The 12,780-nt window shown below is 48.7% G+C and overlaps 1 protein-coding gene across 1 annotated transcript in view; it reads left to right on the forward strand.

The window, feature by feature from the left end:
• Positions 1-9,184, forward strand: part of zbtb16a (zinc finger and BTB domain containing 16a) — a gene marked incomplete at both ends in the record, with an annotated part of 106,944 nt that extends 97,760 nt beyond the window's left edge. Inside the window, 3 exons of the mRNA XM_080528058.1 lie at positions 5,068-5,070; positions 5,191-5,361; positions 8,955-9,184. Coding sequence (XP_080384184.1) covers positions 5,068-5,070; positions 5,191-5,361; positions 8,955-9,184 — 404 coding nt within the window. The remainder of the gene's footprint in view (positions 1-5,067; positions 5,071-5,190; positions 5,362-8,954) is intronic.
• Between the last annotated feature and the right edge of the window lie 3,596 nt (positions 9,185-12,780).

The raw sequence follows: 12,780 nt of genomic DNA on the forward strand, positions 1-12,780 counted from the left end.
CATCGTCTCATCTTCCTCGAAGGAACGGTGTTGTTATCCTGACTGAACCCACGATCAGCGTAGCCGACTCCATCTGCATGGCTGAATAAACAAGTGTGATCTCGGTTTTGTTTTGTTTAGTTTTTTTGTGTGTAGAAGAGAATAATGCTGTGATCACACAAAGCTGCTGCTATTTACCTCCAGGGCTGGGGAAAGGCCAGGCTAATGCTAATACTCCCCTGTGTGAAAGGAGGGAGGAGGAGGTGGCGGTTAGAAAATAGCCCTCCTCGCGGACGAGGTGATTCAGAGAGAGAGAGAACCCCCCTGTTACCGTGACATAGAATATGAGAACATCGAAATGAATCCCATTTCGCTTGCAAGAGATGGACGCACCCCCCCCCCTCTCCCTCCCTCTCCCTCCTCCCCCCCGCCAACCCATCTGTCTGCGACCTTAAATAACAGTCTCACTGTCGGAGCTGATTTGGCTCACAGGCTCGCGGATAAATATTTGAAGCGGCGGCGGCGTTAGATGAGCGCAGCCGGTCGTATTTACAAGCAGAGCGCCGCTCCTCCGTCTCTGGGTGACGAGCCTCCGGTACGGAGCGGGGGGGGGGGGGGGGCTCCACGCACGCCTGCTCTGCTGCCAGACAGGACAGGACAGGACACGCACACGCACACGCTCCCCGCATGCCCACATGCCCCCCCCGCCTGATGACATGTCAGCCTCGTCTTCTCTGTGCAGCGAGACACAGGCACAGACACAGACAGAGACGCAGACAGACACAGACACAGGCAGACAGACACAGACACAGGCAGAGAGGCAGACACAGGCACAGACAGACACAGACACAGACAGACACAGACACAGGCAGACAGACAGACACAGGCACAGACAGAGACGCAGACAGACACAGGCAGACAGACACAGACACAGACACAGGCAGAGAGGCAGACACAGGCACAGACAGACACAGACACAGGCAGACAGACAGACACAGGCAGACAGACACAGACACAGACAGAGAGGCAGACACAGACAGACACAGACAGACACAGGCACAGACACAGTCACAGATACAGACAGAGAGGCAGACGCAGACACACACACACACACACACAGACACAGACACAGATACAGGCAGACACAGACACACACACAGACACACACAGACAGACACAGGCAGCATCGCAGCATGGTTGCGCCTGTGTGAACCCGCTCCTGCGTACGTAGGCGTGTATTAAATGACAATGAGCCCCGTCGCAAAGCAACCCCCGTTTAATATGATGTGGCTGTGTAGGCTCTCTGTCCACGGAGGAGAAAAACCTCCCGACCGGATCACAGCAGCTAAGATGTCTGCTGGAGGAGAAACAGCTCCACAGACAGACAGAGACAGACAGACATCTGTCTGCTGCCTGCCATGTTCACACAAGTCCCTCTCACGTCTCTCATAGATTCTACGTACTTCACATCTGCAATCACAGCAGAGGCGCGGGGTATTAACATGCTACCTCTGACACAGAGGTGCTTTTATGTCAACCTGCCGTGTGGCTGTAGCCTCTCTGAACGCCGCCTCTCTGATGTTGACGACTGTTTGACATTGGATCAGTGTTGAGGACAGAGAGAAGCTGAAAGATTGAATGATGCTTATTACGCTCGATCAATCTCCTTCATTTATTCCCTGGAGAAGAAGGAGGGTGAATCCACAGTCCTCCCTCTCTTTCTCCCCCCTCTCCTCTCTCTCTCTCTCTCTCTCTCTTTCTCCCCCCTCTCTCTCTCTCCCTCTCTCTCTCTCTCTCTCTCTCTCTCTCTTTCACGTCTCCCTCGTTTTGTCTCTCTCTCCGCCTAGCTGTCCCCCCCTCCCTTCTCACATTCTCTCCATCCATCCCTCTCTCCTACCCTCTCTCTCTCAAACACAGACACACACACAGACACACACAGACACACACATGGACACACACAGACATACACACACAGACACATACACACACAGACACACAGACACACACAGACATACACACACAGACAGACACACACACACACACACACAGACACACACACACAGACACACTGCTGTACAATGGGGGCTCATAATGATGGCAGCCTGCTCCATCCCCCTCCCTCCCTCCCTCCCTCCCTCCCCCCCAGTGCTTGCAGACGCGCGCCCCGGCTCGGCTCCTCGTTAATATTCCGTTGTTGTTCCGCAGCCGCTTGTGTTCTTTAACTCGGAGCCCATTTGCCTTCTGCAGCGGCCTGTTTTGTGTTCGCAGCTGTGTTTGATAGCACCAGGGTAGAGGGAGGGAGGGAGGGAGGGAGGGGGAGAAGGAGAGAAAGAGAGAGAGAGGGGAGGGAGGGAGGGAGGGGGAGAAGGAGAGAAAGAGAGAGAGAGGGGAGGGAGGGGGGGGGGAGGGAGGGAGGGAGGGGAGGAGGGGAGGGAGAGGGAGGGAGGGAGGGAGAGGGAGGGGAGGGAGGGAGGGAGGGGGAGAAAGAGGGAGGGGAGGAGGGGAGGGAGAGGGAGGGAGGGGGAGAAAGAGAGAGAGGAGTCTGCCAGTGACAGAGGCCCCTGATTTACAGTCGTTTATCGCATAATGAACCCCCCCTCTGTGCCACACGTGCCCAGAGAGGGGAGGAGGGAGGGAGGGAGGGGGGGGTGTAAGGGAGTCAAGGCAGCAGGTACACTGTCCACCTTGCCAGCCCCCCCCACACTCCTAACACACTCACACACACACCCCTGGGGGCCTCTAGACGCAGGTGGCAGAGCCGCGGCTACGGGGGGGGGGGGGGCACTCCACCATGCCATGGTTCTGCCTCGCTGTGCTGGGTCCTCATCTGTGCCCCCCCCCTCCCTGTCATTAGACCCGCCAGTACAGAGTCTGTCTGACAGAGGGAGGGGGGAGGGAGGGAGGGGGGGGTGGAGGATGAAGAGAGCGACAGAGAGAGAGATAAAGATAGAAAGAGAAGGTGGAAAAAGAAAGGAGAGAAGGAAGAAAGTGAGATTGTTATGGAGGGAAAGGAGAGGGGGAAGGAGGGAAGAGAGAGCGGGGTAGGGGGGAGGGGGGGGAGAGAGGGAGATAGAGATAGTGACAGCCTTCTGGTTTACGGTCCTGTATCTCCCGTGGAGGATAATGTATAATATGATCATGTATAATCTGATCATGTATAATATGATCATGTATAATCTGATCATGTATAATATGATCATGTATAATATAGGAGGATAATGTATAATATGATCATGTATTATATAGGAGGATAATGTATAATCTGATCATGTATAATATGATAATCTATTCCTGACAGAATTAAGTCAGACAGGACTTAATTCTGTCAGGAACACATTATCATATTATGGATTGCGCTGCAAAATGTGATTATAGAATTGTCTTTACATTTGTTTAAGTCAAACATTGACTTTCTTCATGAGTAAGCAGGGAAACCCCCCTACCCCACAATCCCCTCACCCTACCCCCCTACCCCACCCACCCCCAACCCCAACCCCACAAAACACAACACTGACATGTCGTTAACTTGATAGCATGTGCTACACCTTCTATGCTAATTTTTAGGTAAAAAAAATACAATAAATCTAAAGAGAGAGAACAGAGAAGAGAGGCTCCCGTGTGCAGTGAGCACATATTAGCATCCCGCTCTCCAGATCCGTGTGATTGAGCTCAGGCCTGGCTCCTAATTAAAGGCAGGTGAATCTGAGCTCGATTACTATTCCTGCCGCGTGGCGGTCTGTCCCTGGCGCGCCCAGTGATGGATTGTGATCTCTGCTGCGGCTGAAACACTAGAAAGAGCACAATGTCTTACAGCGCGAGCCGCTGATAACTTCATGCAGACAAATAAAGACTGTCACTTTTATTGATTTTTTTTTTTACCCTCCCTCCCTTTCCCTCGTTCTCCCTCCCTCCCTTCTCTGTTTTATCCCTGCCCTCCCTCCCTCCCCATCAACATCAACGCGTCCCCTCAACCCCGAAAGCTTCACAACAAGCATCACAACACGGCGGTGTACGGTTGTCGTGTCGTCGAAGCCAAAACACAAAAACAGCAGCAGCACAAACATCGCAAATGTTGAATAGCATTTAAGGGGCGTCTCGTGCGTCTCTCTCTCTCTCTCTCTCTCGCTCTCTCGCCTACAGAGAGAATACGATACGTGCCTGAGGAAATTGACATTGTCTCTTAACGGGGGGGACGGGGGGGGGGACGGGGGGACGGGGATGGGGACGGGGATGGGGACGGGTGGGGGGGACGGGGATGGGGACGGGTGGGGGGGGCGCCCGAGCATGACAGTACATAACGAGAAATGCAATTTATTCCCAGGCACGGCGCCGCTCGGACAGCCAGATAATGAAACACGTAGGTCATCGACGATGACTTAAACCTTCAGCGGGTTGGAGTGAAATGCATTAAATATGGAGAACATTACACGCCTGGCAGCCCAGCGCATCTGTACCGCGGAGGCTGGATGATGTATGGCCCGACCGCCAGTCAGACACAGGAAAGCAATTAGTCGCCGGGCCGCTCGCAGAGGAGAGCCCCCCTCGCATATCATAATATCCCTGATTATTGACATCTGAATATCCATTACACCAGAGCACCCCCGGGCCGCAAGGGTTCGCTGCTCCTACTTGACCTACAGAAAGAGAAAAACGCGACCGGAGAGAGGAGAATATAGAAATGATATAGCGTGTTATCTGTAGTATTTATAGTAGCCCCCTCAAAGTCTTTGTGTGTGACTGTGATCTCAGTGTTGTGTTGTGGTGCTTCTGTACGTTGTTCTGTTCTGATCACATTGAAAAGAACTCAACACGTCGTACTTGTAAAGCTACCTTGCTTTTTTTTCTGCCTTTTTCATTTGTCTGAATGCCACCGTAGCATCCAACTACCTAATAGGTTGGTTTCTTTTACAGGACATTTACTGTAATGTGCAATTTTACCACAATGACCAGAGCACAAGCTCAAGTGTGTTATTCTCCAGCGTAACTTCTACTAACCCTAAATTAACCCGAAAGTCTTCAGTGGAAATATGATTGTAGAGATTTGAGCACATCTGCAGATTAAGTGACCCCTGTGCTTCCTCTGTGCAGCAGGTAAACTGACCCTGTCTTCCTCTGTGCAGCAGGTGACCCCTGTCCTTCCTCTGTGCAGGTAAAGTGACCCCTGTTCTTCCTATGTGCAGGTAAAGTGACCCCTGTCCTTCCTCTCTGCAGCAGGTGACCATCCATATGAGTGTGAGTTCTGCGGGAGCTGCTTCCGGGATGAGAGCACCCTGAAGGGCCACAAGCGCATCCACACCGGGGAGAAGCCCTACGAATGTAACGGCTGTGGGAAGAAGTTCAGCCTTAAGCACCAGCTGGAGACCCACTACCGTGTTCACACAGGTACGCTAACGCTAACGCTACATACCTACATACACTACCGCGTCACACAGGTACGCTAACCCTATATATATATATATATATATATATATATATATATATATATATATATACTTTTTATGGCCGGTTTTACACTATATGGGTTTTGGAGATCATTATGTAGCTATGCTAAAATTACTATATTCCAACCCGACAGCAATGGTTCTTACAGGGAACACGCTCTGCTCTAAACAATTCCCGCCAGGGTTGCCCCCTCTCTCCTCTGCTGTTTGCCCTATCTGTTGAACCTGTGGCCCAGGCCGTTCACAACACCAAACATCACATATCTCTGTATGCTGATGATATCCTCTTTCTCTTTATTCAGAATATCCCTCAGTCGCTTCAGCCACCTCCTAAATATATTTAATAATGTTAGCCGAATTTCGGGTTACAAAATTAACTGGGGAAAATCAGCACTATTGCCACTGACTCACTTTCTAACTGCCCGGTCAGAAGTCTTGCAAGGGGCTCCTGTGCGCGGCCGGTTGATGGTGGAGTGATGTTCTTTCCACTTGCAGATAACGGCCCCAATGGTGCTTATTCGGTTGTTAATTCTGACGTCAAACGTGACGTTTAGCAATTTCCGGCTCCAAACCAGAAATTCCCTGCACCAGAGTACCGGTGTACTACAGCAGTAGAATGACAGTTCAATCATTTTTTAGACTGGGATCTATTCATACAACAAGGGACACAGCACTTTTCCGTTTTCCCCATATTGTCAGCCTCTTTGAGCCTCGGAAAAGCGCTATATAAATATAATGGATTATTATTATTACTGAGGCATATCGAAGAGAGCGTCTCAGCCAACGTTGGACCCAGAAACACGTCACGACTTAACAACCGAATAGGAACATTTAGGAGTTACTATGCTGCTCAACAATCTTGCTGCGAAGGTCTTGGGAGGGCTCTTTGCCTCTAGGCATCATGGGATAGCAAGCTATTCAGAGGTGGGAAATCAAAGAGTGGAAGTAACATGTACATAACATGCAGGCAGGAGAACTCATTACTGCCATATGCTGCTTTAGTGCTTTTTCTTACTGTGTTGAATACTTATTTCCCCCCCCCACAGTATGTCAACTACTTCACACTGGAGAGAGATGAGAGAGATGAGAGAGCACTTAGACAGCAAATGGAGTCAAAGGGATAGTTTGCTAGAGAGTCTCTACTATGGACAGGTCAACTCCATAACACTATTATTGGTGAACTCCATTACACACAGGGAATGAATTCACTTCTGTTATTGTTATTGATGACTGGTATTCAGCTCTCTTACTGAAGACAGTGTTGTAAGCTAGGAGCTGTACAGGAGATGTACAGTACTGTAATGCAATATTGTGCGGTGGTGTTACCCTGGACATTTATGGGGGCAGTATTACAAGCGGCGTTAAATTGTGGCACACATCACACGTTCTACCAGGGGTACTGTACACCGACCGCTGTTATGAATGATGCTAGCTATAAGGCCAGGTAGCCGAGTCCGATACCTTCTGAGCAGACTCATTGATCCTGTGTGTTTATAGCTCCATAAAGGCGTCAACCAGGTGTCAGTCACCTCCGTGCACCTGTCAGTCTTTAACCTCCGTGTCCTGCGTCGTCCTGAGGATTAGGGACGCTGTGTGCTGCTGTTCTTAGGTAGCAGGTACACACCACCACACCTCCACACCACGGATTCTGTTGTGCAGCGACTTTACCCCCCCCGCTCCTCCCCCCCCCCAACCTCCCACTACCATTCAATAAGCCAGCTGTTAAGCCACACTATCAAGGCAGCCTGTCAAATAATTGGCTTTTTCTCTCGTCCCCCCCCCACCCCTCTTTTGTGGGTGTCGGGGGGGCCTTTGCAGTGAGCCGAGGCGCACGAGGAGATAACAAGAGCAGTGACAAGCTCACAGTCAAAGGCCACAGAGAGAGAGAGAAAAAAAAGGGAACCGCTTGATGAATCATCGACATTGGCACCCTCCCCTCCCCCCCTCCTCCCCCCTCCGCCATCCAGAGTCCCACCTGTCAATACCGGATCGATACCCTCCCTCATTTGCAATTCATTATTGCCTCGTTATCTCAGGCGACCCTGTTTACAGTGCGGTTATTGTATACACTGCCGGCTCGCTGTGCCTGGGGGAGGGTGTGTGGGGGGGGGCACACCCACACCCCTCCCTGTAATGACGAGGCTGGTGTTTCTATATTAGCATAGGATGGTAAACACAGCCATGACCTCGATCCCCTCCCCTCCCCACCCCCCCCGCCGCGGGTCAGAAGAATCCCGAATCCCTTATAAAGCCTCGGGTGAGGCAGACGGGTCTGGGAGAGGAGACGTGCGTTGACATCCAGGCTGTAGCGTGGCGTGAGGCGTCGGCATCGCCTCCCCGCCGCCCTGATCACATCCGACAGCTCGTTTCAAATGCCATTGGAAAAGGTCGGCATTTACATGTCTAATTTGCGGCTGTCGAGATCGAGCGTGGGGGTGGGGGGGCGGGGGGGATTATTTATGCGTTATATCACTCTAATCACGACCACATTTTAGGAGAGGTGACGGCGGTTCCCCCGAAATTGAACACAATCCTTCGGAATGCGAAATCCTTTTTGAAGAGAGAGAGATCAAATGTTTGGGATTGTGGTTTGATTACAAAGTGGCGTAACTGCGTTTCGAAACGGCACGGTTGTTTATTGTGCATCTGGTGTCAGAAACACTCTGGGGTTATCAGACGTTATCTGTGACAAAACGAACGCACAGCAGTGTAACGACACGGGAGGGTTTATAACATACACTGTAAGGGGGACAGTCGAGATATCAATTATAATTCCCTTGCTGCACTCCACTCTAAATGAAATACCACTAATTACAACCTAATTATCATGTGCACATTTCAATTTTCTCTCTCTGGTAATTTTACAGACGTTATATTAATTGTTAATTGACGTCACAAGATCTCACACATCTCACCTTGCTACTGTTGCATTAGAACAGTGAATGAAGCCGTCAGAAAGGTCATGTTGCGGTGGTAGGGTGGTAGGGGTTGTACTGTGGTGGGCTACAGATGGTCACAACAAGCTACCGTAACCGTGACCACCGTAACCATGAAAACGTTATCTCTGCAGTTTACCTTACAGGGAACTCTTCAAAGGTTTTGTCCTATACTACTTACTATGATCTAATGTACACCCTCGTAGCTGAACAAGCAGCTATGGACAATGTTGCAATACCAGACATGGCAAGTTTATTTGTATAGCACATTTCATACAACAGGGATAATCCAATGTGCTTTACATACATTATTAAAATACAGCAAGAGGAGCATAGTAAGAAAATAAAAATGACAATGGCTAAAAGCAAATATAGGAAGTTAATTGATTGAACATTGGAATGCTAATTCATAAAACCTCCCTTGTTAGTAGAATCCTTACAAAACTATACAGGTGTGTGTGTGTGTGTGTGTGTGTGTGTGTAAAACTACATCACACTGTCAAGAAGCACTTCTGTCATGTTGTTGTCATGTACGAGACCCCCTCGAGTTCCTCCCTCCCTCACCTCCCCCCTGACACTGACGTCTGTCGCCCCGCAGGTGAGAAGCCGTTCGAGTGCAAGCTGTGCCACCAGCGGTCCAGGGACTACTCCGCCATGATCAAGCACCTGCGGACCCACAACGGCGCCTCGCCCTACCAATGCACCATCTGCCTGGAGTACTGCCCCAGCCTCTCCTCCATGCAGAAGCACATGAAGGGCCACAAGCCCGAGGACGTCCCCCCAGACTGGAGGATAGAGAAGACCTACCTGTACCTCTGCTACGTCTGAGAGGGAGGGAGGGAGGGGTGGAGGAGGGGGGGGGGGGGAGGTGATGGTGATGGAAGTGGAAGTGGAGGAGGAGGAGTGGAGAGAGGGAGAGAGAGGAGAGAAAGAAGGGGGGTGGTGGTGGAATGGAAGAGGGCCTGGGCAAAAGAAGAAGTAGTGGAGAGAGAGGAACCCACTCGACTATGGCACAGGCGTTTTTTTTTCAAATGCAAAGAGGAGGAGGAGGAGGAGCGTACGTGGGAGAGGGGGGAGGGAGGGCTACACACTGGGCTGGGCGGGGCTGGGCGGGGCGGGGGGGAGACACACTGGGCTCGGGGAGGGAGAGAGGGAGACTGAGAATGAGGAGGAGAACCGTAACCCTTCACATCCATCACATCGTTCCTGTATTACTATATTACTAGGCCGCAGCCTCACTACGACTACAAGACAGTATGGTTAATGATTCTCAAAGGCTATCTGAACCCACACATTATATAGACCCCCCCCCTGGGCCCCACACTCATACGATGTGGCAAACCTCAACTTATCAACTATGAGACGGGGGGGGTGTGTCCTACTTTGGTATCCTCTCATCAGGCACTATAGATTGTAGATCCCCCACAATCCCCCCCTCTCTACTGATTTGACTTGACTTGGTATGATTGACGACCATGTCCTGGATAAACCCACTAACCCCCCCCCCCCCCTCCCCCTCTCTTGTTTACAAGTATGCTCCAAAATGGCGTCTCCAGGCCTGGTCCCACAGAGCACTTAGCTCCGCCCCTACAGCGGTCGGTCTTCAAATAGCCCCTGAGAATCAACAGAGCTCTGAGGGGGTTAGGGGGTTAGGGTTAGGAAACCCCTGTACGTAGGGTTAGGTAACCCTGTACGTGAAGGCCCGTCCTCCCAGCTTTCGTGTCAGAAGGGCATCGTGTATTGTATGCAGTAGGAGAGGGTTAGGGTCAGAGGTCAGAGCAGTTAGGAGAGCCAGGTTAGTTTGTTGGGGACGTGACATCCCCGTGGCCACTCCGAGGGGGTATCTGTGATCTGTGCAGTTTAGGGAGGATGAATGAAGGTATGATGTCCCTTATGGGAAACCCCGTTCTCTTCCTGGTGATGAGCTTCCTGTGTTCATATTTCTGTTAGACGACAAGGGCTGAGATCAGTCGTGCCACACGTTGGTGTCTGGGGCTTCTCGTGAGAGTCGAACCATGACTATGTCACTTTTTTCTTCTCGTTATCTTTTTGGCTCCGCATCCACAGTTTATCCTAGCTTCATTGCACAGGTAAGACGTATTACGACGACAGTCTCTGTTTGATGTTTCTATCTGATATATTTTGGGGCGGGGGGGAGAGTTAGCTAAATGCTAAACGGCTGCTCTCTTACTATACAGCATTAACTTGGAACTTGAGGTTCCCGTTTCTTTCAGCTATAGATACTGGACTGGTATTTAATATAAGTTTAACCAGATAATTATCAATCATTACACTAAGATTAAAGTACATGGACTGGCTCATTACATCATTAACATTATCTTTTTTTTCTCACATTTAATAATCTCATAATCTCTCTATATGCCGTTGTAATGGAGACCAAAATGACTGCTGAGATTGAGGAGTAGCGCTGGTTGAAACCAGTGAGGGGTGATGGGCATAACGCCTTCATAATGCCTTCATAACGCTTCATACTGTCAGGAGCCATGGCACCTGTTATAGATATAGTCATGGCCTGTTATGTCGTGGTGTGAAACTATGAATGTGATGCCAGTTTGAAAGTTGTTGAAAGTTTCATGCGTCGTCGTAAAAACAGCACTATTATCAGTTTTATCACAAGTGTAAGAAAATATGTTGTCATAACGCGTCGTGACTTATGACGTTATGACAAGCATCATAGCCATTCATATGACAGTGTTCTGTGTTCTGTGGGCATTAGGAGCGCCACCATCAGTGCAGTGTTACGGGGTGATCACATATCTGATGAGGAGAGGAGAGTGCTGCCTGGCCCAGCGGCGTGACAGAATAAATGGACTCTTTATATTTGGTTTTTGTTCCTTGGCTTGTGTCTCTTGTTTTCCTATTATAGCTTGATTTATCTCAGCACATTGTACTTGAATTACCTCGTTTCTGTGACCTCATGTGCTTGTTTTGTTTTTATTTTTCCTTATTTGTTTTTGTTTTGTTGTTTTTATTTTGTACATTTTTCTTTTTTCTTTTTTGTTGTTTTGTGAGCTTGTGTGTGCGTTGCGCTGCGTTTGCGCGAGGGAGATGTGATAAAGCAATGTGTACGCGGAAAAATAAGTGCCACCGGTGAACAGAGATTTTTATTATTGTGTATTTTTGTGCATTATTGTTACCAAACTTTTTTTTTTTATTCTTTTTTTTTTATTAACCCTGCTTGTTGAAGAGCTGGTGGGTTTGGTCATCGTTATAAAAGCTACCTCTAAGTTGTTTTGTTTCCATTTTTGCAGAAGCACATTAATGTGTGTGTTTGTGTGTTTGTGTTTTTGCATTATTGTATCATTGCAACTTCATCTCATTGCTTTCAAGTGTTTGATTTATTATTGTCTGTTTCTGTTTGTGAGCAACATTTATATAAAGGGTAAGAGAGACGGTAGTGATCGATAGGAAGAAATTAAAATTAAAAACAAGTGTTTATTCTTCTGTGATAGTCCCCCCTGACCGGAACTTTAAGAGCAGAAAAAAAAAAGCTGATTTGAAGCCTTAAGTGACGGGAGACGAGGGATGTAGGGGTTAGAGAAGGTAATAGAACTTTTAAGAGAATTTAAAAACAACAAGCATTAAACTTGAAAATATGTGAATAGAATTGTAGTTTTGTAATGTGAAAAAAAAAGAAGAAGGTTCGCCTACGCTGAACTGCCAAGAACAGGACAGGTCGTACGAGGTCGTATGCAGCAGGTCGTATGCAGCGATGTGTGCGTTGGACAATTGGGACTGCAGGTTGTTAATCAAAGAAAAAAGGAATTAAGAAAAAAAAACGGAAAAAAAACAGGAGATCCTGGCGGCTCTCTCATGTATTCCTGAACAAGAGCCGACGAGGCAGTTTGATATAAAGTTGTGATATTTTTGTATTCAGTGTCGGTCCTTCTCATTCGTCGAGGGTTCAGCAGGGCAAATATTTGTATTTCTTTTTCTTTTTTACCTGTTTTGTTTCTCTCTGGTTTTGAATTGTTTGCCTTGCTCCTCATTGGTAATGTTAGACATATGTGTGTGTGTGTGTCGAGCGAGCGTGTATGTGTGTGAAAGAAAGTTGTAGTAAAGTGTTGCTTTCTGGATGTCAAAGCATTGTAGGTGAAGGACTAAATCTATCTGCCACAAACCTGCGTGTGTAAAAGAGAAAAAAAAAATCTGAATGGATTGGCAGGGAAGCTGCCGTCAACCAATTAGTACTTCTAGTCATTCAAGATTTTTCAATCAACTTTATTGCCAACGTTTTGTTTTGTACTTGAAGTGACAAAAAAAAAAGAAAAAAAAGAAGGGATGTCCGTTGGTCTGGTGTCTCTGTCCTCAAACACTGTGAGCGAGGGCCCGCCCTCATCCAATACTCATCCCCTAGAACACCCAGACACCCAGACACCCAGATACCTAACGGTATGCTAACT

The sequence above is a fragment of the Nansenia antarctica genome (assembly GCF_963989245.1).
Source record: "Nansenia antarctica genome assembly, chromosome: 4".
NCBI lineage: Eukaryota > Metazoa > Chordata > Actinopteri > Argentiniformes > Microstomatidae > Nansenia > Nansenia antarctica.